General features: G+C 43.3%; 2 protein-coding genes across 6 annotated transcripts in view; both read right to left on the reverse strand.

Annotated features, from left to right (window-relative positions):
• The window catches only part of AGO3 (argonaute RISC catalytic component 3), a 67,398-nt gene extending 58,242 nt beyond the window's left edge, over nucleotides 1-9,156 (reverse strand). For all 3 annotated transcript variants that reach the window (XR_012642471.1, XR_012642472.1, XM_074976581.1), the window contains exon 1: nucleotides 8,881-9,156. Coding sequence is in view for 1 of the 3 variants with exons in the window: in XM_074976581.1 (XP_074832682.1) it covers nucleotides 8,881-8,899 (19 nt within the window). In the remaining 2 variants the exon portion in view is untranslated. The remainder of the gene's footprint in view (nucleotides 1-8,880) is intronic.
• An 11,759-nt stretch (nucleotides 9,157-20,915) lies between these two features.
• Nucleotides 20,916-25,680, reverse strand: part of LOC142001424 (protein argonaute-1) — a 50,924-nt gene continuing 46,159 nt past the window's right edge. For all 3 annotated transcript variants that reach the window (XM_074976647.1, XM_074976645.1, XM_074976646.1), the window contains one exon: nucleotides 20,916-24,920. In XM_074976647.1, coding sequence (XP_074832748.1) covers nucleotides 24,812-24,920 — 109 coding nt within the window. In that variant the 3' untranslated portion in view covers nucleotides 20,916-24,811. The remainder of the gene's footprint in view (nucleotides 24,921-25,680) is intronic.

A 25,680-nucleotide genomic window follows, 5' to 3' on the forward strand; every position in this document is an offset into this window, starting at 1 on the left:
AGTTAGTTCAAATTAGATATTATTACCCAAAACAAAAACCATATATTTTATATGTAATTCCAACTGGCTGGTTCTTTAAAATGAGAAGGATTTAATTTTGGTATACATATTGTCCTACAAAAGAAATTTTAAAAATGTATTAATATTTATTATCAATTAATTCATTTTGATTTATTTTATTTTGTGAATCGAACCCATTTTATTTGTATGTCTTGGAAACGAGCGACTGCTTAAATAGTTTCCAACTTTTTCCAGAGTATTTGTTTGTCTGTAATATGCTAGCTAAATGATCAGAGAGTTTTGTGCTTTGGGAATTTAGCATACATAGACACATGGAAAAATACAGGTTAACATATTTTCCCATCACTGTGCTTTGGACCCATACACAGTACAGCAATTACAACTATGCATTCTTATCAGGCGTAATGTGGCCCGAAGGTATATTGTTAACTTATTTCTAAATGTGGCAGTAGTGATTCACAGTATAAGTTGGCCTTTCAACATACATACTCACACACACGACTTGACAAGAGATAATTTGGTATTTGTTTTGCAGGATTATTAGCCAAGATTTTTGCTTCCTCCTAGACCACTGAGCAAACAGTTTTAAGAAAAAATGAACAACACTGAATTTTAAAATCTCAGTAATCATTTGTTTTGCTGAAATATGGTGAGGTTTAATTTAATATTTATAATATCATTTGAGACACTCCAGTGGAGAAAAATAAAACTTTATCTGAATAGTTATTGTTTAACAAAACATTTATATAAACAGGAACAAAACAAAGAATGAATGTATACTTCAACTATTGCCTCTAACTGATTACATGCTCAGAAGTAACAAGTTCTCATATTACTGGCCTCAATTTATGACACCTATCAGGAATGGTCTAGATGGGGATTGGTAACCAAAAGAGAAAGAGACATTTTCTGAATTCAGTAAAAAACTCAGTAATTCAAGAGCTGCAATGCATGTGAATACAAGAGGATCCTTAATAAACAATATCAAACCATACTTTTTGTAACCCCTATTTTAAGAACAGCAGGCACATATATCCCAAAATGCACTGCATATATCAAAAGGGAAGTCATCCAATATTTGAGATTATATATTGTTTGCTATCAAAACAAAAAAGTAGTAAAGTAGCACTTTAAAGACTAACAAAATAATTTATTAGGTGAGCTTTCATGGGACGGACCCACTTCTAGTCTGTTCTGGTATGGCTATGGTCTCAAGAAGTGGGTCCGTCCCATGAAAGCTCACCTAATAAATTATTTTGTTAGTCTTTAAAGTGCTACTTTACTGCTTTTTTGTTTTGATGGTATATCGACTAGCATGGCTTTCTCTGTTATAAATCAACACATTGTTTGCTATTTAGATATGAGTTGTTCATAACTGGGCTTTTAAATGCTCACCAAAATATCGACAATAATCAGAAGGGTGGGTTTTGTTTTTTTTTTTAAACTTTGCAATTACAACATTGGAGGCCTATTACTAGCAAAGGAAAAAACTCAAATAAAGAGATTCAAATGTTAAACTGAAAATTACGCCAGAAATTCCATTTGATAAACTGGGTCAGAACACAAACCTTGGAAAATGTCATCGGAGTCTTTTCTCTTTGAAAGCATATTAATGTCTTGATTTACTCACACTTCACACAACAGACTTTGCATATGAATCAAATAAATCAAGCATCAAATGCATGCCTAGTTCCTTCTGGTTTCAGGAAAACGCTTCAAAACACAGTAAGAGCTGAGGAACTACCATTTAACTATTTATCAAAATCAAAATGGAATAAATGAGTGAGTCAGCATATAACCTTTCCTCTCCTATAATAAAAGGTGAATGCTTTGCACTGTAATTTGGTCATATGGTCTATTCCAAGCCAAAGCATGGAAACAGTTCACGAGAAAGCAAACTACTAAAACATTCCTGACGACCTAACAATCTACCACTGTGGTCTGGCATTTTGCACTACATGGTTCAAGATAATCTACTACTCTATTTCTCAGGCCATCCAATGGCATATTCCAAAACACTAAAAGCTGCCCAAACAACATTCGCAGAGATCAGTTAAGTCAAAATAAAGAATTAATACAGCTGAAATACTTTTATTTAAAAAAAGATTTTAATACTTTTTTTCTCCTGTTTGGAGTAAGTCTTTCAGACAAATAAGGTTATAGTTATGAAATTAGCAGTCTGCTACAAAAAATATAAAATATTTGATCAATTACTATAGATATATGGACTCTTAATGGCCTTATACATGTTGGCAAACTGCAAAGTTCTCTCAACTGTGATAAGTTATATTGTTATTTTAAAAGTTATATTATCTACTCTATCCTCAATAAAAATATAATAAACTCTTAATTCAATTGTAATTTGATTGTAACACTAAGCTATAACATATTATAATTGATCCCTTAAGCTCTAACTTTCAGTATTATTGAATTATAGGAACTTCATATTTTTAATTCAGATCAGATTTTTTTAAAAGAATTGTGAGCATAGTTCACAGAAATCTATTCCATTAAGCACAATATGTGAAACAAGCCATCTAATGTTGACCATGCAGTTGATGCTATGGTAATGAATGTTTTGCCACAGACTACAGCTGTTCTCATTAAAAAAAAAAAAAAGTCTGTTGATACTAAGATAGATACTTCATAAAAGCCTGAGGGAGGGGAGACAAGGGGGAACTTAAGTAGTTTTTAACTGGATAGTTAGGGTAACCCCACATGGGGGGGGTATAGGATATTGACTATCCACATCCTAGTAAAAACTACCTGTGCTGTCTCCACTAGGACTGAATATCAATATGACTACCATGAGAAGACAGCCATAGCTTAATCTAGGTCCCAGATAACATTGTCCAGAGAACAACAGATAGTAATTCCTTAAACGAGGGGTCAGCATACCCAGGCACAGGTGCCAAGAGTGGTACACTAGCCAATTTTCATAGGTATGCAAGGGAATAGCTCAGTGGTTAGAGCACTGCCCTTGCAAACCTAGGATTGTGAGCTCAATCCTTGAGGGGGCCTTCAAAGAGACTGGGAGCAGGTTAGACAAAGTCAGTGATGACAGCAGGTCCTGCTGTGAATGCTGAGGATTGAACTCAATGACCTCTAAAGGTCCCTTCCAGCTCTATGAGATTATCTGCATGTTTCTAATTTTCAAATTCAGCCCCATCCAACCTCCGCTATGCCACCTGTAGATTAACAAAGGACCAACCAAAGCTACCAATCACCACCCTAGTAAAGCTCTGCATCTTCTTTTATTTATTAATGAAGCTGTTATAAGCACAACTATTGGTGAAGTATTCCCAGTAGAGAGGTGAAAAGGCCGAATTTCGGCACTTTGCCTCCAAAAGATTGCTGACCCCTCCCTTAAATGGTAGTCGCCAAGTGTTTCAGAAGTGACTAGCAAAAGCACAAGCCACCTAATGAACAGCACTCTCTTCAGGCTATTAAGAGATTGTCTTAAATTCATTCAGAAGCTAATGCTGGTGGGGAATTCCTCTCTTGTAGCTAAGAACTGCTATATTTGGAATGTGCACTGATTGTCTCCAGGTTTCAGGTAATTTATAGGTCAAAACTAGTACCTTAAAGCACTCCATGGCTGTGGGATTTACCTGCTGGAGATACCACATCTCTCCCTCTTCCACACTGCTACAACTTCATTAGCTAAGAGAGAAAAATATTGGCATGAAGCTCCCCAACTTTGAAACTCAATTTTTCCATTCTCCCTGGTCAAAAGAGTTTGCTGATCTTCCACACAGTCTAAAAAGTTCATTTTTGCACTAGGGCTTTTGAGGATCAGCGGGTCATCTAAGGGGATGAACTGGGCAAGGGTAAAGTAATTCTTCGATCTTTTGACTGTATTAGTTCATCAGCATGAGCATGTTCTGCTAGATTTGCCTGTTATGATTTGTATTTATCAACAACATATCAAGAACATCCAGGCTATGTCTACACTAGCCAAAAACTTCGAAATGGCCATTTTGAAGTTTAGTAACAAAGCGCTGAAATACACATTCAGCGCCTCATTAGAACGTGGGTGGATGCAGCACTTCGAAATTGACGTGGCTCATCCAGGGAGGGCTCCTTTTCGAAAGGAGCCCAGCTACTTCGAAGTCCCCTTATTCCTATCTGCTCATTGGAATAAGGGAACTTCGAAGTAGCTGGGCTCCTTTTGAAAAGGAGCCCTGCCTGGATGAGCCTCATCAATTTCAAAGTGCTGCAGCTGCCCGCATTCTAATGAGGTGCTGAATATGTATTTCAGCACTTCATTAGTAAACTTCAAAATGGCCATTTCAAAGTTTTTGGCTAGTGTAGACACAGCCTCAGTGTCTTATATTCTTACTCTTACATAACCAAATAATAAATAAAAGGTCAATATTTAAGATTAACTCCATAAATAATCTACGTGTCAACCACTTGGCTACTGAAGTGAAGTTTTAAATCAAGATTAAATATGGCCTTTTTCTTTTTGTAAAACTCATGCCACTTTTAATTCAGACAGCTCTAGTTTCTATACTCCAAAAGATGAAAGCTCCAATGTAATTCACACCATAAAAAAGTGACCGTGAATAAAACAACTTTTAAAAATGGGTTGCTCCCCCTCCCCTTGACCTAAAATACAGCTTATCTTTTATTGTGGTCCTCACAGGTTACTGGTCATTAATACAGGAAGTTTGAGGGAAAGAAAAAAATTAAATTCTTGTGTAAGTTAAATGGCACTTTAAATCTGCTATATAAAATTTTGTGAAACAGATTTTAGAAAACTATTTTTTTAAAGTTTAATTAACATATCAGTTCTCCTAACAATTACCATTCTTCTACCACAGTAGATTCAAATAATTATTTTGGTCATTTTAATCAAATTAAGTTAAAAAAAATTTTTAAGTCAGCAAAACACTATTTTTGAAATCATATATCGGGTTAGCTGACTCATTTATATGCAGGCCCCTACAATCAACTCCATGGCAACAGCATTTTAACATATTTTAACTTAGAAGTTCACAAGTCCACCACCAGCATCACCCATAAATGTGTTAAACTTAACATTAATCTACTACTTAGGAACAACTGCATGGTGCCATGTCTCAGCTGTTCTAACCTATATCTCATTCATCAGTTTACTTGGTTCTTCTATCACTTGAATAGCAGCACATCTGCCTCAAATGTTTCATCTATTTTAGTTATTTTTAAACTGTGATGTTCTAGTTATTTAGATCCAAGAACAATTTATTGTAATGTTGCAAGCAGTTATATTGTAGCCTTGTAACAGATAACGCCATAGAACTGAAAAAACAGAAGCTAAACAAGCTTTATCTTTATCTTAAAATTTAACGACAATGTTTGTATTGATCTTAAGAGAAATAAATAAATCAACTCCCAAAACATTTACATCATAGCACAACCTCTTCTGTGAGCAACATGAGGTTAAATAAGGCCTATAAATTTTGGATGTCTGTACAGTTTAGAGCAGTGATGGGCAATGTGTCCCACTGGAGCCCCACCTGCTGCTCATGGACAACCAGCTGCCACACTCCCCCATGCACCAGGGCATTGGAGCCCCACACTTCCTATTCCCCCTTCCACCCTCTGCCCCTCCCCCCCACGAGCACTTTCAGAGGAGTCCTGAATTGTTTGACTTGAGTTCCCTCCCCTCTCCTCCACCTCCCCTTCCAGAGATGGGGCACTGGGAACAGCTGGATTCACTGTGTTTCAGCTCTGAGAGGGAGCGAAGGAGAGAGGGGGAGGAGTGGGCATGGTGTATGAACCAGGTGATTTGCACACTCCAAAAGTCCTGGGAGGGAAAGGAAGCAACACGTAGGTGTGGGGCTCTGGTTCCCCATTGTGTGAGAGGCTTAACGTAGAACCCCAGTGGACCATCAGCTGCTGGGACCCACTGAGGTCAAAGAGGGCACTCGTGGCCCACCCACTACTGGGGCTGCCCATCCCTGGTTTAGGGAATTGATATTCAAACTCTTGTACAAAGTGAGTATTGTTTTAGGTCCTCTTTTTACCAAAGCTTGATCATATTATAAAGAAATGGGAACTACGTTACAAGAACATAAGACCAGTTCCCTGCTGAGTCACACCAATGGTATATCTAGTTCAGTATTCTGTCTTCTAACAACAGTCAATGACAGGTTCTTCAGAGGGAATGAACAGAACTACTCGCTAGTGATCTATCCCCTTTTCTGCACTTCCAACGTCTGGCAAACAGACTAGACAGAGCATGGTCGTGGATCCCCTTACCATCCTAATAGTTACTGATGGACTCATTCTCCATATCTTGATTATATAATGTACTCAGCATGAGGGCAAAGGTATTCAGGAAACTGACCATGAGTTTTTAAAGTATGCTCAGACTGTTAAAATTCAGGATCAATAATATATATCACCAGATCAGTAAAATCCACTGGATCCCTAAAATGGCTTTGGCTCCATCATTCTCACTAAACAGTGCTACAATTAATATAATCTAAACTAATTTTTCCAGTCCCAAATGTAGCATGGATTTACCTCCTTGCATCATTCACGAGTGTAAGTATCTATACAGAAGAAGAAATTACTCTTTTTTTTTTTTTTAAATAAACACAAAAGAGTTCAGACTATTTTCATGTTTGCCCGTTGTGGCTGTTTTTCGAAGTAAAAGAATTACAACCCTATCAAATTCCTGAAGTTCCATTTGTTATCCATAGCTACCTAGTATGTGTGGAATAAGTATTTAAGACAAAATTTCCCTCTGGTTTTTCCTGCAACATCCATGCAGACAACCACTTGGAGGTAATGTGTAATAAATTGAGACCTAAATTTCCATTGTCAAGAGTCTCAGACAGCAGTCAATCTCAAATCCTACATCCACATACTACTAAACCACAAAAAAGACAGTCTACAAGGTAAATGGAACAGCAAAGACTTTTGATCAGACTGCTAATTTAACTGTAATCCAGCCTTCAGTAATGGACAGTATCAGACAGTAAAAAACAAACCACACAACATGTTTAACAACATGCAAGGAGCCAAAGACTTAATGAAATAACTTGGTGCACAAATGTTAAGTAACCATACACTAGTTATAATTTGCAATAAGATCACAAAATAAAATGAAAACAAGTTCTTCCATCATGAGCATGGTTATACAACAAACAGACCAGGCTACAATTACAGAAAGTTTTAAATAAAGATTCTAAAGTCCATCAGTTACATGACTGTTAACAATGTGTCCAATACTTGGTTTGCGTAACAGATGTTAGGAAGTGCTCGCTTTATCGATGACTGAGCTCAGATGGTCGATGTAATATTTTAATACACCAACAGCAGTTGGTAAAAGAGAAAAAATTTTTGAGCTACACAGAGCCCTTTCTGAAATTACTATCAAATTCATAGCTCACCCTCAGTTTTCACAACAACAGCATCTCAAAGGATATACCACAGGCCATTCTGCATAATATAGCCACCGCTACCTGATCTGGAAAGTTTCTTTTAGGAGGTATATCATTCTTTTTACCATGCGGTAAACAGCTCTAGAGAACAAACTCTAATATTCTGCTACATTTCCTACAATTAAGGGTCCATCAAAAGTACCTGCCAATTGTTTTACTTTAGTAACTAGCCATCATTAAACAGAAACAATGTCAAATATCTTACCCTTTCTAAATTCACACATATTAAAAATGACTGTCCATCCCTGGTTTAGGAAACTGATATTCAAACTCTTGTACAAAGTGAGTATTTGTTCAGATAGGCAGGAAAAAAATAATTTCTTAACCAGACACCACACTGTGCAAACAAAATTAAAACTTTTCACCTACTATTCTGCTTCAGTAAAATAGCTTTTCCCCCAATCCCAAAATCAGCATGCTAGAGGACAAATAGATTCTGAACCTAGCCTAGTGAATTCACCACAATTCTGCAGTGCTATTGTAATACCAGCTTTAGTGGGGTGGGGGGGAAAGGTTTGTCAGGTAGTGCTGGTTAAAAATCAAAGGCCACAAATATCTCAGGAAAAAGGTGCCTTGGTCTTCCCGCCAAGAACTTCAATCAGCATTTGACAGGCAGGTTCATGATTTTATCATCTCACACCCCTCAGTTTCAGAGGCTGCCTGAGACAAGACCTAGCAACTCTATAGAACCATGAAAACAAAAAAGCAGTAAAGTAGCACTTTAAAGACTGACAAAATAAATTATTGGATGAGGTTTCGTGGGACAGACCCACTCCTTCAGACCATAGCCAACCAGAAGTGGGTCTGTCCCACGAAACCTCATCCAATAATTTATTTTGTCAGTCTTTAAAGTGCTACTTTACTGCTTTTTTGTTTTGACAGTATATAGACTAGCACGGCTCCCTCTCTGTTACTAATTTACATGACAATGGTGCTTGATACCAAGGCGAAACCGCTCCCGGGGGCGGCACAGAGCAGAACAATCTGGCTGCAGACTGTCTCGAGTGGGTCTGCCCCAGGTCAGTGCTTTCGGGATGGCTTCCTTAGGGCCCCAGCCCGGGGAGACACACTCCCGGATCGTTCCACAAGGCGTCAGCCTGGCCTCCCGCTCCTCCCCGCCACCCAAGAGATCCTGAGGATCCCAACACTCCCCAGGCCCCTCACTGACCCAACGCTCCAAATCCACCTCCGGCCTTAGGCTCACGCCGGCCCCCACTGAGCCCCGACACAGGCGGACGCCCCCTAGGGAGACCCCAGAAAGCTTCTGCTCCACACCGGCTCTCCCGAAACCCCCCCAGCCCGCGGAAGGGCCCAGCCCCCCCCACGGGGAGCCTCCACAGCGGCCTCCCCCGCCCAAATTTCACCACCACCGCCCCCCCGGGGCCCGGCCCGGCCCGGCTGCCTCCGGAGCGCCCGCCCTGACCTGCGCTGCCGATTTCCATTCATGGAGCTAGGGGCAGCCGCTCGCAGGCTGCGGGATCCGGATCCTACCACAGGGCCAGGCGCTGCCCCCGCTCTCGCCGCGCCGCCGGGTCCGGCCCAGAAGCGGGGCTGCGAGGCAGCTGGGCGGCCTCCTTCGCCTCAGCCGGGGCCAACCGATGGCAGGCGGCGCGAGCAGCGAGCGGGAGCTCAGGAGCGGAAGTTGCGTGGCCGCCAGCAGCCCCGACTCGCGCTCGCTGCCTCACCCGCTCTCAGCCCAGTGCCCCTACCGCGCGCCGGAAGCTCCGCCCCCGACCGCGCGCCGGGCACGCTCACTTCCGGAACACCGCTTCCGGCTCCTCCTCCAGGTGTTCGTCCGGCTGTGACGCGAAAAAGGCGTGAAGCCGGAAGCAGTAAAACAGGAGGGGGCAGGAGCGCTGACGCCATATAGGCGGGAGAGGCGCACTTCCGGTCGCTGGTGGTGGGTGCTCGGAGGCTGGTTGGTTTGTGACCAGTCGAACACCTGGGCTCTGCCCCTCGCTCTGGGTGGGGGGTCTAATAGTTACAGTGTGGGGGAGGCAGGACAGCTGGGTTCTGTTCTTGCTCGGGGCGAAGGAGTGTGTAGAGGGGGAGGGGTGTCTAATGGTTACAGGGGGGCCGGGCAGGACACCTGGGTTCTCAGGTCCCCCTTTTACTGGGACACCCCACTCATGCATCTGATGAAGCGGGTCTTTGCCCATGAGAGCTTGTGCTCCAAAATATGTTAGTCTGTGAGGTGCCACGGGGCTGCTTGTTCTCTGGGTATCCTCCGCGGCTCTGGGAAGAACGTGGGGAAGAGGGGTGTCTAGTGGTTACCGCGTTGGAGGGGGGGAATCTGTGCTCAGTTCTTGGCTCTGTGTCACTCTGCGTGTAGAACTGTAATGTGAGGCTGTGGTGTGGGGAATGCTGTGAGCCTCCCGTCGTGCTAGAGAGGCTCCAGCAGGATAAGGACGAAAGAGAGCTTGTTGGTTTAAGCCAGTTCAGGTATGGTCAGAGGTTTGGTTTGGGGAAGATTAGCCATTTTTTTTGCTGGACTGATTTTGCACCTGTTTGTCATTCCTACTTCTATTCCCTAACCTGGCAATAAAGCCTGATGGTCCAAAAGCTTGAGCCTGCTATAGTTTTGCTTGCACTAGGTGACTGGTGTGACCGATTGAGGGTTCTGTGTGCACCGTTTCTGAACTGTGGATAATTTTATTAAATGTATTATTAGACGATCTTCCAAGGAAATGGGAAACTACTAGGGAACATTCTTTAGGCTGTTCAGTTGTTTTGTAGGATATGTACCCTCCAGGTCTTTATATGGGCTTTACATGTAAAACAGATTGAACACACTGTATGTTGGCAGAGTCACAACTATTCTATGCCCCAGAGTGCACTAAACTGTAACTAGAAGCTTAGCACCTGTTTGCTAGAGTTCTGGAAGAGATCTGTTTAAATCATGGGTGTCCAACCTTTTGGCTTGCCTGGGCCGCATTGAGTGAAGAGGAATTGTCTTGGGCCGCATATAAAATATAGTTAATGTATATAAATCACATAACGTTAAAAGTTTATGATCTTGTGGGGCTGCATTACTAGCTGTCCAGGGCTGGCCGTGGGTTGGACACGCCTGGTTTAAATACAGGAGAGCATGAAGGATCAGTTTAGGGTTAGAGAGACTAGGTGGCTGAGTGCCAAGCAGATCTGTAGCAAAGGTGTATTTATTGTAAGGCATACCCCATGAGGTTGGGGTAGTGGCTAGGCCCCATTCAGACTCTAGGAGTTTGAAACCCTCTGTGGATCCAGAACACAGAGGCTAACGCTATGTTTACATTAGGCAAAGTAAGTCAACACAGATATGCAATTCTAGCTATGGCAATTATGTAGCTAAAATCAAAGAATTTGTGTTTGGCTAAGTTGGCAATCTATACTGTGGAAGGCCAATGGGGAAAAACTCTCACCTTGACCTCTCTCACTCCTTGTGTCTTTGTAAGGTGGTAGCTATAGACCCTGTACTCAAGAAGTTGGTTGTTTTGTGTTTTTGTAAGCGCATCTATACTAGGAGTGTGAAATTCAGTCCTGGCACTCCCTCAGGGTCAGTCTTCCAGGGGAGTGTAGACCTAGCCTTAGATTCTTATCACAGCAGTCTTAGTAAGAAGGGATCTGTGACAGCTAGTACCAGTGCATTTACCCCCCACAGCTGGAAAACAGGACACAACACAAAGCCAGAAAGGAGGGGAAAAAAATAAAAAGGGGAGTCAGAAGTGACATGATGCTAAATTAGCTGGTTAAAGCAACAGGGAGTATTACCCTGCAAGAGAACTTTTAAGCTTAGTGAATGTATTCTGGCCTTTTGTTTTGTTGTACTTCCAGTGCTCATCCTGTTTAACGGGTTGTACAAACACCATATTTTATGTCCTTTTTGTGCTTTCTACATTTGTTTTGGTTTATGAACATCAGTTACACTTTTGCCTATCCTATGATCCCCTTTCAGATCTTCAGTGCCATACCCTTTAAGATACCATATTTCTGGGTTCTTAAATTGTTGATACATTTATATTGCTCTTAAGTTCTCCATAGTCTTTATTTTTACCACATTTTAAATTTTGGCCTAAATTGGACAGTGTGCCTTTAAATAACTGGCAAAAGCAAGAGAGACAACTGAATCACAAGAGGAGTTTATAGTCCAGATTTTTAGTGTTGGAAGTTGGCAGGATGAAGTGCACTTATCTAAAAGACATGTTATTCCTTTAGTAGAGAAGTGTCAAGTGTTCCTGCAATAAATCCTCAGCTGTCCCACTGTATTTTTCCTCTTTTAAAAACAAACTATTCCTCAGTGGAAACATGGGTGCACATCAATATTTGAACGGTAGTTGGGGGTAATCTACAGACATCAGCCCAAATTACTTTTGAGGCTCACATGGTGGGGGGGGGAGATGCCTTTGAGGGGGGCTGGTGCAATAGAAGTCAGGGAGACAAAGAGGGTTTGGAGGGTTTGGCTGACCCTGTCATATAGGTCACTTGTGGCAGGAAAAAGTCAGCCACTTCTGTTTTCCACTTAGCTCCTAGGTTACCAGCCTCAGCTGATTCTAGTGCCGTGTTTGGCACTAGCTGTCCAGTTACATCACTGATTCTAGGGCAGGATTATTTCTTTCCAAGAGCTGGGAAAGCAAAATGGCAAGTTTCTGAAAAATACTTCATCTGCACAAGAGACAAGTGCTGTTCTTGGAATTAAGGCTGCTTCTCACTGCTGCCAATGCTGGTAGATGTGTGGGGAGGGGAGTGTTCTTTCTAGGGCAGTAGTAGTAGTATAGGCATCCTTCAGTCTGCATAGACTATGGATCACGCCCTTTAAAGTTTCAACTGAGGACTTCATTTGCAGCGTCTATTGTGACTATACAGACCCACACGAGAGTGACAGTCCTTGCTGCATCTCTTGCAGATATAGTGGGTGTCTGGCAAGTCCTTAGTGTGCTTTCTGTGCGCTGGCTTCTCCTCTGCTAGCTGTCTGATCTTCAACTAGCCCTTCTGAAGGCCCTTGTGTAACCCCTGCCTCCATCTGCTGCGGTCGTCTGCTAGTTCTTCCCAGTTGTCCAGCTCGATGTCTACCTCTCTGAGGTCTCTCTTGCAGACATCTTTGTAGCGCAACTGGGGGCGTCCGGGAGGTCTTTTGCCAGAGGCTAGCTCACCATACAGGATGTCTTTTGGAATCCTTCCATCACTCATCCTGTGGACGTGACCGAGCCAGCGGAGTTGATGCTGCCTGAGGAGGGTGTGCATGGTTGGGATTCCAGCTTGCTCGAGGACGGCAGTGTTGGTCACTCTGTCCTTCCATGATATTCCAAGGATGAGCCTGAGGCAGCGCAAGTGGAAGACCTTTAGCCTCTTTTCCTGGCAGGCATACAAGGTCCAAGTCTCGCTGCCATAAAGGAGGGTGCTGAGGATGCAGGCTCTGTAGACTTGAATTTTGGTGTGAGCGTACAGCTTGTTGTTATTCCACACTCTCTTGCTGAGTCTGGACAGAGTTGTGGCCGCTTTTCCGATCCTCCTATTTAGCTCAGTGTCCAACGACAGGGTGTCGGTGATGGTGGACCCGAGGTAAACGAACTCGTGGACGACCTCTAACGTATAGTTGTCAATGCTGATTGATGGGGATTCAGCAACATCCTGACCGAGTACATTTGTCTTCTTTAGGCTGATGGTAAGCCCAAAGTCCTTGCACGCTTTGGAGAACTGATCCAGCAGTTTTTGAAGCTGGTCTTCTGTGTGAGACACTACAGCAGCATCATCTGCGAACAGCAGGTCTCTGATGAGGACTTCTCGCACCGTAGACTTAGCTTTCAGCCTTGCAAGGTTAAACAGTTTCCCATCAGATCTTGTGTGCAGCAAGATGCCCTCTGTTGAAGATCCAAAGGCATGCTTTAGGAGGAGTGCAAAGAAGATGCCGAACAGTGTCAGAGCAAGCATGCATCCTTGTTTGACGCCGCTCCTGATTCTGAAAGCATCCGATAATGCGCCGTCATATTGGATGGTTCCTCTCCTGTCTTTGTGGAACGACTGGATCATCTTGAGTAACCGTGGAGGACAACCTATCTTGTGGAGCAGTTTGAACAGACCATCCCTGCTGACCAAGTCAAAGGCCTTGGTCAGGTCGATGAAGGCTATGTAGAGTGGCTTTCTCTGCTCCCTGCACTTCTCCTGCAGCTAGGGCTATGTGTATTAAACAGCAGGTTGACAGGAAAATGATTGCTGTGATTTATATAGTGATACAGGTTATATTTGTATAGAAACAATTAGGATGAAAAAACAATCAATTTTAAAAAAGCTACATGGATAACACCCTCATGGCTTTGGATGGGGGGGAAGGAAGAGGTTAAAGTTCCATCATGAAACTAGACACACACAAATGACAGCAGTAAGGGGGGGGGGGAAATCCCAAAACAGCTGGACTAAACCCTCCCTCTACCTAAAGACAACCACAAACATTTTGTGACACAGGCAGCCTGCTATCAGAACATGCCTGCAAGCTGGGGAAACCGCAGCTGCCTGTGGTTTATGGCAAATTTCCAACCCCGGGCAGCTTAAAATGGGAATTTGTACCTGCCTTAGAAGTGGGAATCTAAAACAATACCATTGTCTCACACCTGAAACGCATCTATGGCTTCTATTCTCTTACTGACTTCAAAGCCACAGTTTTCATCTGCACCCAAAAGCCAATGTTTACACACACACAATGCATATAGTATGTTTAACACTTCACAAGTGGTGCTACTTTCTAATAACTGAAGGCAGCTTCTGCTGTTATCCCAACTTGCATTGCAATGTCATCACTCACAGGCACAAAAAATTGGGGCTAGTATAGACTCTGCAGGATGCTAGTTATATTACATTTCTTTAGCATAGACAAGGCTAAGATATCAAGCATCTCTGCCAGCCTCTTGGGTTTTTGTTACTCCAGTGGGGAGCATACCTACAGTTAAGTTTTGTTACTCCAGTGGGGAGCATACCTACAGTTAAGTTTTGTTACTCCAGTGGGGAGCATACCTACAGTTAAGTTTTGTTACTCCAGTGGGGAGCATACCTACAGTTAAGGGCCTGTCAACAAACTTTTCAGGTGTATAAATCAAGGGGTAACATTGTAGCGTGCAGGGAGTAGAGCCACAGCAACAAGCTTAGGAACAGGAAAGGTTGTATGGAGGCATAGTGCCAGTCCTGGAAGAGACACCACACCTAAGAAATACTGAGTCACTGAAAAAGGCATGGGCGGTCAAGTTCAGAGAGCTACAGAGTGGCTGCCTCCCCCACACCAATCGACAGAACCACTCCATGCAATACCGCAGGTTAGAGAATGATCTTTCTTTCCTGAGCCCAAGACATAACCTGTCTGGATTAAAAGCAATTCTAGCCATGCTCTATGGCCCTATCAGGATGCACAGCCTCCAGTAGCTGTTACTACTACAATGATTACAAGCTGTCCTCACAAACTGAATATTTTTGCTATGTCATAAGTTTACACTGGCCCATTCATCCATTTTAAGCAAGTCCTTGAACTGATCCTAGAATTCTACAACTTTGACCTATACCAAAGAAATTGATGGATGAAGGTGGTCATGAGGCATCCACAACACAACCTTAACGTTGACTTTTGGGTTATCTTAATATTTTCCATTTGCACAAGACTCCGTGGAGTCTGGGGCAGCAAGTTGGCAAGGACAAAGGCTAGCATTCGCAAGGTATTACATGCACAATTTGGCCATCTGATGCTTTTTTATGTGTACAAAGATCACTGTGTATCATGCATGTTTTATCAGTGCACTTTTATACAGTAGAGGGGCATGGACTCTATATTCCCATCAGGAAAAGAGGCTCAACAGCTTTCATATGCATTGCCTTTGTCAAATCGTTGGAATCTCCTGCAGGGTCAGAGAAAACACTGAGCTGCTCAAACGGGCCACTATACCCATCGTGCAAAACACTCTTCAAACAGAGATCCTGCTGGAGACTGGAGCACATGCCAAATGATGGGCACATCTATAGTGAATTTGGATCTTGAAAAAGCCCCAAAGGACTCCCAAAATTGCATTTGACGGAGGTGTACAAGAGACCTCAAAGAAATGGAGAGGGATGTGGACACCTGAGATCACCACACTCCAGCTTTTGGAAACCTGACCTTGACAGATCTCCAGAATTAGGAGAGGAAGTGTGGTTCTCTTCAGCCTCAGCTAACACAAATCCAATTTAGTAAATTCTTTAGCTCTCAGGGACACATATCCATGGTCTCTTGAGACGGAAGAATGCTTGGGCTCTACAGGCACAGTTAGTGAACACAGTGTGCATTATATAGAGCTGATGCAGGAATTCCCTTGTGCCCAAACCAGCAAAACCAGTACAGCAAGATGTACCAGGACACATGCTTTTGATTTTCCACACATATTGCTGCCTCAAGCAAGGGGAGTTGCATCATTAGCTGCATCTATCCTCTCCTTGGGAAGCTGCACAATATGATCCACCTAAGTCTCATTTTCGGTCTGACCAGCTCTACCTCTTGTACCTGCTTATTGGAAAGTGGGCCACATTTCCTAGTTTTAATGAAGGGAGCGCCCTTTGCAAACAGAGCTTTTTGGTTGAGCGCTGCTCTGCCTGGTAATTGTGGGAGAAGGGCACTCCTAAAAGCGTTACAGCATGGGTGAGCATCTCAAGCAAGATTCAAGGGCTAGCTCTCAGCACAAATTACAGGCTCTAGATGAGGGGGTGGGCAATAATTTTTCAGCCAGGGACCACTCTGAAATTTGGTAAGCTGTCAAGGGCTGCAGTTCTTTGTGGCATGGGTCAGAGATCTGGGATTGAGGCTGGGGGCAGAAAGCAGCAGGGTAGGGATTGGGTTGCAGGAGAAGGTGTGGGGTCTGAGAGGGAGTTTGGGTGAAGCAGGGGTTGTGACCTGGAGCAGGGATTGGGGCGGCGGGGACAGTCAGGTAGGGAATATGGGTGGAGAAGAGGATTCTGTCATGGGGAGAGGTGCAGAAGGGTGTGAAGAGGGTTGGGGGTTATTACCCAGGGCAGAGGATTGAGGCACGTTGGGGATGTAGAAGAGGATTCTGGCCTAGGGGAGTGAGGAGGAGGGGTGCAGGGTCTGGGAGGCAGTTGTGACCTGAGGAGGGGGTGCAGAGGGTTTGGGTAGTGACCTGGGGCAGGGATCAGGGAGGAGCTGGGGTGCTAGATGCAGACCAGCCCAGAGAGGTGTACCTAGGTGATCTGCAACAGCCTCAAGATGCTCAAAAGTGCCCAGCTGCTGTGGCCATTGTCCTCTCAGTGCCACACATGGGTGGGGTGGAGGGGAGACTGTGGGTGCTGCTTCTGCTCCCAGCCCAACCCTCGCCACTCCCATTGGCCAAGCAGACTCCATGTGCCCCACAAGGGGGCTGTCGTGCTTAGAGGCATGTGGTGTGAGCAGCTGGACACTTTGGCCTGGAACAGCAGGGAGCCTGCTCAAAGGGCCGGGTGGGCTGCAGACCAGAATCTTAATTTGCCTGTCCCTGGTCTAGACTTTGCTCATTGTAATAAGGGTGCCCGCGCTGGAGCTGGTTGGATCAATTTTGGGCTTAAACACCCATTAGTCCAAGAATGGCATAGTACAAATCTCAAAAACTGGAAATTAAAAGCAAACAACATTGTTTCCATACTGGAGTCCTGAGAGGAGCCTACGCCCCCTTCAGTGTAAGAAGAATTCGTAGCACTCACCAGCCTGTCAGGTACATGCAGTTGAGGAAGAACTTGGCCCTGCCACTTGCACACATTTTAAAATCGTGCACAGTTGTGTTTCTGCTGATGTTTCTCTAAGGAGGCTGTTTGTAACACAAATGCTGCAGCTGCTGTCTTCTCAAGTGAACTTCCACTCACCAGTTCTCAAGCTGTAGCCACTGCCATAGCAAACTAGCCCCCCAATTCTGAAAATACTTATTGTTCAGCTAGCTACACTCAGCCAGCCAAACAGCCACCCGACGAGCGTGTTGGACATTATGGTTCTAGACTATTTCTGACAGGGGTTTGTCTAACCAGCTCTTAAATATCTTCAGTCATGCAGAGTCTACAACTTCCCTAGGCAACTGATTTAACTGTTCAACCACCCTGACAGGAAGTTTTCCCAAACATCCGACCTAAACCTCCCTTGTCGCAATTTAAGCCCATGGCTTCTTGTCCTATCCTCAGCCTTTAAAGAGAATAATTTTCCTCCCTCCTTCGTGTAACGGCCTTTTATGTACTTGAAAACAGTTACATCCTCTCAGTCTTCTCTGCTCCGGACTTTAAGCAAACCCAGTTCTTTCAATCTTCCCTCTTAGGCGACAGTTGCACTAGCAAGTTTCACCCACAAAACCCCAGGTTTGTCAACAAAACTTGTGGACTGTGCCCACGCAAAATGGGATTTGTCGACAGTGGACAAAACACAGCACTTTTGCCAGCACTGTTCTCCCCCAAAGTGTTGAGGTACAATGCTGCTATCAAAAGATTCTGTCCATAAAAAAAACCGTGCAAACGCCACCGCGGGCCTCTCCACACACATGGCATCCAGAACAAGGGGCAGCCTTATCTGCTATGCTTCCGGGTGCTTGTTTTGTCGAGAGAGCAGCCAGGCAGTTCAGCTGCTCTGTTGACAGGGCAGTGCACGCTACTGGTTTGCTTTGTGTAGCTGCATGCTGTCGACAGTAGTTTGGTTGGGAAATCTCTTCTAACAGTGACTTCTGTTGACAGAGTGCTGTAGCATAACCATAGCCTTTGTTTTCTAGACTGTCATTTTTCTTGCTCTTCTTTGGACTTTCTCCCGTTTGTCCATGTCTTCCCTGAAACGTTACCTAGAACCAGACACAAGATGCCGGCTGAAACCAAATCAGCCCAGAGTAGAAAGGAAGAATTATGTCTTGCTTTTGAAACTCCTGTTAATACATCCTAGAATGATGTTTGCTTTCTTTGCAATGGTATCACTTTGTTGACTCTCATTTAGCTTGTGGCCCACTATGACCCCTAGATCCCTTTCTGCAGTACTCCTTCCTAAGGAATCACTTCCCATTTTGTATGCATGAAATGGATTGTTCCTTCCCAAGTGAGTAATTTGCATTTGCCCCATGGTGAATTTCATTTTATGTCAGACCATTTCTCCAGTTTGTCCCGATCATTTTGAATTTTAATCCCATCCTCCAAAGCACTTGCAACCCCTCCCAGCCTGGTACCATCTGCAAACTTTAGCAGCATATTCTCTATGCCACAATCAAAATAATTAAGAATACTGAACAGAACTGGCCCCAGAACTGATCCCTACAGGACCCCACTCATTATGCCCATCCAGCATGACTGAGACTTTTACCATCAGTACCATCTGGCACATGATAAAGGACCACATGCTGAAGCTGAATTTTGTTATCCTCTTCTTCAGCGTAAGAGGTGTTTCCTCCCCTCCAAAATTATGCATAAGTCGGAACAAAGAGTCTAGAGATTTCAATAGGAACATCCTGACCCAAATCCATTTTGTTCTTTTATGAAAGGTAAAGTAAAAATGGCCAAAAGACTGTTTACATTTAATAATGGTATTTAACGGACTCCCTTTGCTATAAATAACAATTCAACATACCTGTTCTACTTGGGGTTTCCATTAAAACCTAATGTAGTCCCACATTCAAAGGTATTTCATTGGGCTGCCCATGACATTCCGCTTGATGCATGCTTGTTAATGAGCAATATCTATTAGCTTCAGGGTGGCCTGCCAGCCTTTTCACAATCACCCCATAATTCCCGAAGCTTTAAAGCCCCGTACACGCTACAGCTTGGAACAGTCCAAGTTTCAGACACTGTCCCTGTGCCCCATCTGTGTGCTATCAGTCCAAGGTCAACGTGTATTTCCAGAACCTGATTCATTTTTATAGCCTACTCCTTTCATTTTGCTGCTGGTTAGAAACTAGGGTCTCAAGGATTAACAAGAGCAGCTGCAAACTACCACTGGGAAACTGGCACGAGTCCAGTCCATTTTTTCAGCGCTTTAGACCCGTTTATCTAAACAGTGCCCATCGTGGAAGCCTTCCTCTCATGCAAGCTAGACCTCTACTCTAGATTATGGTTCTGTGAAATAGATATTGAACATGGAAGTAGCATGACAAAGATTTGTCTGAGTCCTTCAGAGGCATCCGCTCAAAAATACACTGTAGAGCAACTTCTTTGCTGTGGCTTAACAGTTAACCACACAAGAAATTGCTATCAGCAATCACTCAACACATTCTGTTAGACCGGGCCTTCTGTCATTCAACAGGTCACAATTACATCTCACCCACTAAAATCAGTTTTAGAAGTTACGTCAATACTTGAAAACCTAGACAAACCACAGCTAGCGGCAAGTGAGTCATTAGACGTAACAATCAATCTACTTGGACAGCCCCCAAGCACTAGCACACGTTGCTCTTGATTGTTGAGAGGCATTAAGTCATTCGTAAAGAAATCTGAAGATGGAAAGTGCTAATTATTAATTAATTATTATTATTATTAAATGGCACCTATCTGGAGAATGAGATTACACACACACTCGCACATGCATACAAACCCACAGGAAGCCTGAACTCAGTACTTAACACATCTTGGAGCCAGGGACGTAGGATAACAAATCTAGTGTATGGAACTACAGTGCAACTAATGTGTGTCTTCACTCCATAATTAAATTGGAGATCTCCCCTCCACTGAAAATTTGTTTGCCCAAGTAAGATCTATGGCCCCATTCTGTCTAGGTGGATAAAGAGGTTTCACTGTACACTTGACAAACTGCATTGTTTTGGCAATTAAATTGAAAAATCCAGTGGTACAATGTAAGTTACAGAAACAAAGGGAAATTGTGACTCAAGGAACAGTATATTCAATGTAATATTTAAATAGCATAGTTTTCCCAAATTGGGTTTTGTAGTCAAAAGTAATACAATCTACAGAATATGTTTGTACATTAACTGTCTGCAAACCATAAACATCAGGAGATACTGTGATCACAGGCCAAATATATCTGAAACTTGTTACCTTTCCAGTGATGTACACTGCTATTCGATGTCTAATAACCTAGGAGTTCAAGTTCAATTGGAGTCAACATGGCCACAGGGAGAAGATGCTCTCACGAATAAACCTGAGTTAGTTACCACATTCCATGGAATGTTGAGAACTATTTGCAATGTTTTCTGCTCATAAAATTAAAATAGGCTAGAAACCAAGGATACTTGGGCCCCCTGCGCTATTTGATGCAATCATGTACAGATGAGTGTTTTTATTTGCACCAGAGCCCTTCTTTGATTATGCTTCTACCGCTTTCTAGGTGGGTCTCCCTCAGGGCTTCTCCCCCAGATCTCACTCAGAAGTGCCACCCCAACACATTAACACTGCTTTTATTTATTAGGTCTTCTGCCAACAGTTACAGGATCAGACGTGGGATTGCAAAGTTAAAATTGCAAGCATAAATCAAAACCCAGGCAAAAAACCCACAGAAGCAATAAAGCAAAATATAAATACAGTGTTCTGGAACTCTTTAATTCATTTTCATTTAATAAAGAGGTGGTTATGTATTTTCATTTGACCTAATCCAAGGCTAGCATTACTCTTTACCAGTCTTAATTCCCCCTCATACAAAAATTGATATTCAACCTTTAAAATATAAGCCATTATTTTCTTTACAAAATAGGTTTGTGCTGCTGCTTGTTTGTTTACTAAGTACTGTACAACACTTGTTCATATCATTTAACAAATGGACCATACGAAGTTCAATCTAAAGCAAACACAAACACAAGGAGAAGGAAAAAACAAGGCAAACTGAGTGTCTTGTGAACATCTATGTACAATTCAACACTTGCTTGAATAAGGAGGTAAAAAAGGGGTTCAAAATTGAACATAAAAGCACTGGAGTCCCCAACAGTTTTCTTTCACAAATGTTTTGAAGTGCAAATCACAAGCGCAAGATATGTATTTCACGTTTTTATTGCTGTTCTGCCATCTCTCTTCCTCTCCCAAAAGGAATCAACTTACTCTTCTATTTGCACTAATCTTCCAAAAAAGAAAACTTTCCATGTTTGCAGTGTTGAACACTTGAGCTTATAAAGGTTCAAGCTTTTCAGTACTAAGTATCATCACATTTCAGACTTGTAAATATCAGAACACCCCCTCTGTCCTCTTCCAAGTTCTTTTGAGAGGTATATTCTGCCCTCAGACACCCCTAGTTGTTCAGATATAAGCATAATGTAAACAAGCTCATTAAATGACTGACAGCTACACGGAAATTATTCCAACTCCCACAGAACTGCAAGCTCTTGGCAATGTTTGCAGTTGTACAAAGGGGACGTGTGCCTATTCAGAAAGTCACTGGAAGCGTCTGAGTTGCTTACATGGAATATGTACCTAACTAGAAATTGTGATATGTCTATGGGTTAACACCTATCTGCCCTGGGCAGCAAAACACACAGTGCCCCAACATGCAATTACTGCTCTGTACTTCAGATCACAAAAAGGTAAAGAAAGGAATACGGAACCCATGTTAAAAGAACAGTGCATAATCCAATATACAGAACATGCAGGTAAATCTAACCCATTGAAATGTTTTGGAAATGGAAACACGGTTCAGAGCACCCAGTAACTAGAGAATTTATTTAATTTTTCTCTGTCTAAAATCCAACATGCAAGGGGTGAGATAAGGGCAGAACATGATCTACAAAGTTTTCAGTGGAGCACTTCATGAGCTGTGAAGCTCGTGCGTATGAGTTGTTAGAACCAGGTCCTACACATCAGCGGGTCTTCATCTGTAGATCTCTGGGCAAATCCATCTTACAAATGAGTGCAAATCTTCAGATCCATTTTACATTTCAAGTCTTAGTTTAAAACAAAATGGTTACAGAGCAACAAGATGTGCCTGTAAATGTCCACATACTCTCATTCCAGCTGGTTGAAAATGGCAGGAGCTGTGCCACAGCTACCCAAAGACATTTCAGCATTCCAGATCCAACTAAACAAAAAATAAAACTAGAAACCAAAACCTTTTAATCTTACGAACAGCAGCAAGGTACCTTCCCTTGTAATGCTGGTGAATGTACTGAGTTTCAAAGAGAACCTCAGCCTAAGCAGAGATGTAGCAAACATGCAAAAGAACACACAACAGTGTGTGACCTAATCTTAAAACACCATTTTTTATCCTTAATTAGAAGTTTTCTGCAACAAGATTGGGTGGGTTTGTTTCCTCTGGGATCATCCTGCTTTAAATTAATACCAAGCAGAGTTCCGGGAACGGAGTGGAGAGGTGCTGATGCTGTGTCGCTATGCAGGCACTTGTATAAAGGAACGTAGGCTTTTCACTTAGCGTTGGTACATTCCCTACACGCTAAACCACCCCCCAGAGCTGGGTATCCTACCAACCATGTACAGCACCTGGCCTCCTGCCTCCACCCCAAAGAGCATACGAGCCATACATTGTTGTCTCAAAAAGTACAACTGTTCTAAATGTTGGCTCTTCACACAACGTGGCACTGGTGGGTTCAGTTAAGTTTGCATAGCACACTGATCTTGTAAGCCTTAACTTGGTGTCCAATGGTGGGAGGGGGGAGTACAAATGAAGTATTGGATTAGAATAGAGCACGATGGTCAACATGACCTAAATTGATGATATAAACACTCCCAAGGCAAGTTTAAATATCGGAAGGTATGAAATAAAAATGGGTTTCTTCTAATGGGTATTGGAGGACAGTGTTGGCTAGGCATTTTCAAATTGGTCTGCTAAGAGCTGCTCCCCTTGTCAGTTCAGCAGCTGGATGGACAAAGCATTCCTTCTCCTGACGAAAACTTGAGGCGCATGCTTAAATATTGTGTTGCCCATTTGTTGGGATGAGTGATTAGCTAGCGCAGCTTTCCACACAGAAGGGTCATTCTGTACAGCAAAATGAGTTTAAAATGCCAGCAACATGTTACTGTTGGGGGTAACTAAAACTCACACTTCGTTCTTATTTTGAGCACATATCATTAGGAAACTCCCAGTGACAGTAAAATGCATTTCATTCTTCAGACTGATGAACAATCTGGCAGCATATATCAGATTTTAAAAACCCCACACATGAAATCACTAACATCTGTGGTACAAAGAGCAGCAATACACAGCAGCGGAAATTACCACCAAAGTTTGAACATGCTGGAGTCGGACAGGTAGTAATTTAGAAAGCAGACAGCCCATAGAGACACAGTGGATATACATGACACATGGGAGAGGGACGAGACTATTACCCAGCTGCATAGACTGCAGTTAGTAATATCTCCTTGGACAGGAAGTACTATAAATCTCTGGCATGAACATACAAAGTCTCAGGAAGGGCAGTGATGTAAACTCTCACAATGTTAATGATTTGTGAATTTTGGCAACAGACTTCGTATCGTACAAAAATAATGCTTAGTAAAAAAAATCCTGATGTGTCCATCATTATAGAAATTTCAGAAAAAAATACTAATCTGGAGATTTCTGCCCTCATGGGAGGAGCGCCCCCCCCCCCACCCCCATTTGTCAGAAATGCAGTTTTAAATAACAAAGTAGTACACTGGAAACAAAACCGGGTCAGCAGCTATTAAACTTGTCCTATATGAAAGTGCACGTCTTTCAATGGCGTTTACCCATTGTGAGGTTGTGAGCTAACACAAACTGTAACTTTATGACTATAAAATCACCTCCTTCAGCTGGAAATACGGACCACCACCAAGACAAGATTCCTATTATTTTTCCTTACAAGATAAAAACATTGACATTTTGCAGCATCGTAGTAAGGCACTCACCCAAGGAAAAGTCTGTGACTGTTGCTTCACGTGGCAGCAGCTAACTAGCTTTTAACATAAGGAAGACAGATTTCATCAGCTCTGAGCTAAGTGCTAGGGTGCCCTACGTTATATGGGGAGGGGGGAAATGTTAGTGTTAGAATTTTCCTATAAACTAGTTTTTTTTTCTTCTTAACCCATTAAAGCATCTGATATCCTAAAATATTAGTTTATAAATCTAGTCTTCTGTTTAAGGCTCTAAAAAATCCCCCCACCCCATCCCGCCCCACCAACCAGCATCCGTTTGGCAACGGAGGACCAATTCCTCTGTCCTGCAGTCAGAAGCCTGTAGCGTATTGCTGTTTCAGTTGTATCCCTTCTTTAAACGCCTTCATTGGCTTGGTCAGGTGAAGATTTGCAAAACCTGAAAAATAATCAGCCTCTTCCCATACGACGAAGGTGTCTGGTCTTTCTCTTCCTGCATGTGGTGTTGGTCTCCTGCCTTAAGCAATGCTGCCTGCCCTGCAGTGATTCTCATTGGAACAAACAAGGTGTCTCAACGCTTCCTGTTTTGTATGGCTCCTACAAATCTGAAAGCTTTCTTGAGTGAGGTAAAAGAAGTTAGGCTTTCAAGCAAAGTACATGGTACGTAAAGTGTCCTGATGAACTTGCACAGCCTTTGCCAGTGCCTGGGGGTCTCTGCCGTTGCTCTGTCCAGAGATATGGCTGCCCTCTCCGCTGAAAGTGCAAAACACACACTGATTATTTAGCATGTGGGCTATGGGCACGCTGAGAGCCACATCAGGGATACGTGCAGTAGGTGCTGTACGCACCTAATGAAAAGGGACCCGCCCCCCCTTGCCCTAGGAGACTTCAGAGGGTCAGTACACAATGAGTTGACATCTAGAGCCAAGCAGTGGGTTGGAAAGCACAAGGTAACTCAGACAGCTTAGATCAGCATCATGAGCAGCATTCTCAGCACCCCTCCTGCATTCAATAAGGTTAGAGGTCTGCATCGCCGTCAACGTGTAGGAGAGTGAGAAATGTCCCATCCCACAGTAGAAAGGGCTGGGATGGGATCTTCAGCCCATCTACACTGGCGAGAAGAGCCGAAGTGGCAAAGGAGCTAAAAGTTCTGGCTCCAGCTGGGGGGCGATTTCCCTTGGCACCAGCACTGCAGAAGACAGCTGTCAGGCTGCCTTCAGAGAGCCCTGTGCAGGGGGGGGCACACAGAGGGTCCATCAAGGGGCAGGCCCACCGCATGCAGCACAGGACAGAGCAGGAAGGCTGATGTAACTCAGCCAGGCCTTTGGGCTGTCTCAATTCAGCCAGCAGCCACTCCATCCCTCAGAGCAGCCCAGGACCAGGTCAGCACAAAGGAAGAGTTCAAGCCATTTCAGCATCCCCTGTCCTGGGGCTGAGGTCAGTGCACAGCCCCCAACTGCCCCATGGTCTCTGCAGTGAGGGGGTGGGTCTGCTGCAGAGCAAAATGCACCCA

This window comes from Carettochelys insculpta, chromosome 24 (genome assembly GCF_033958435.1).
Source record: "Carettochelys insculpta isolate YL-2023 chromosome 24, ASM3395843v1, whole genome shotgun sequence".
NCBI classification, from domain to species: domain Eukaryota; kingdom Metazoa; phylum Chordata; order Testudines; family Carettochelyidae; genus Carettochelys; species Carettochelys insculpta.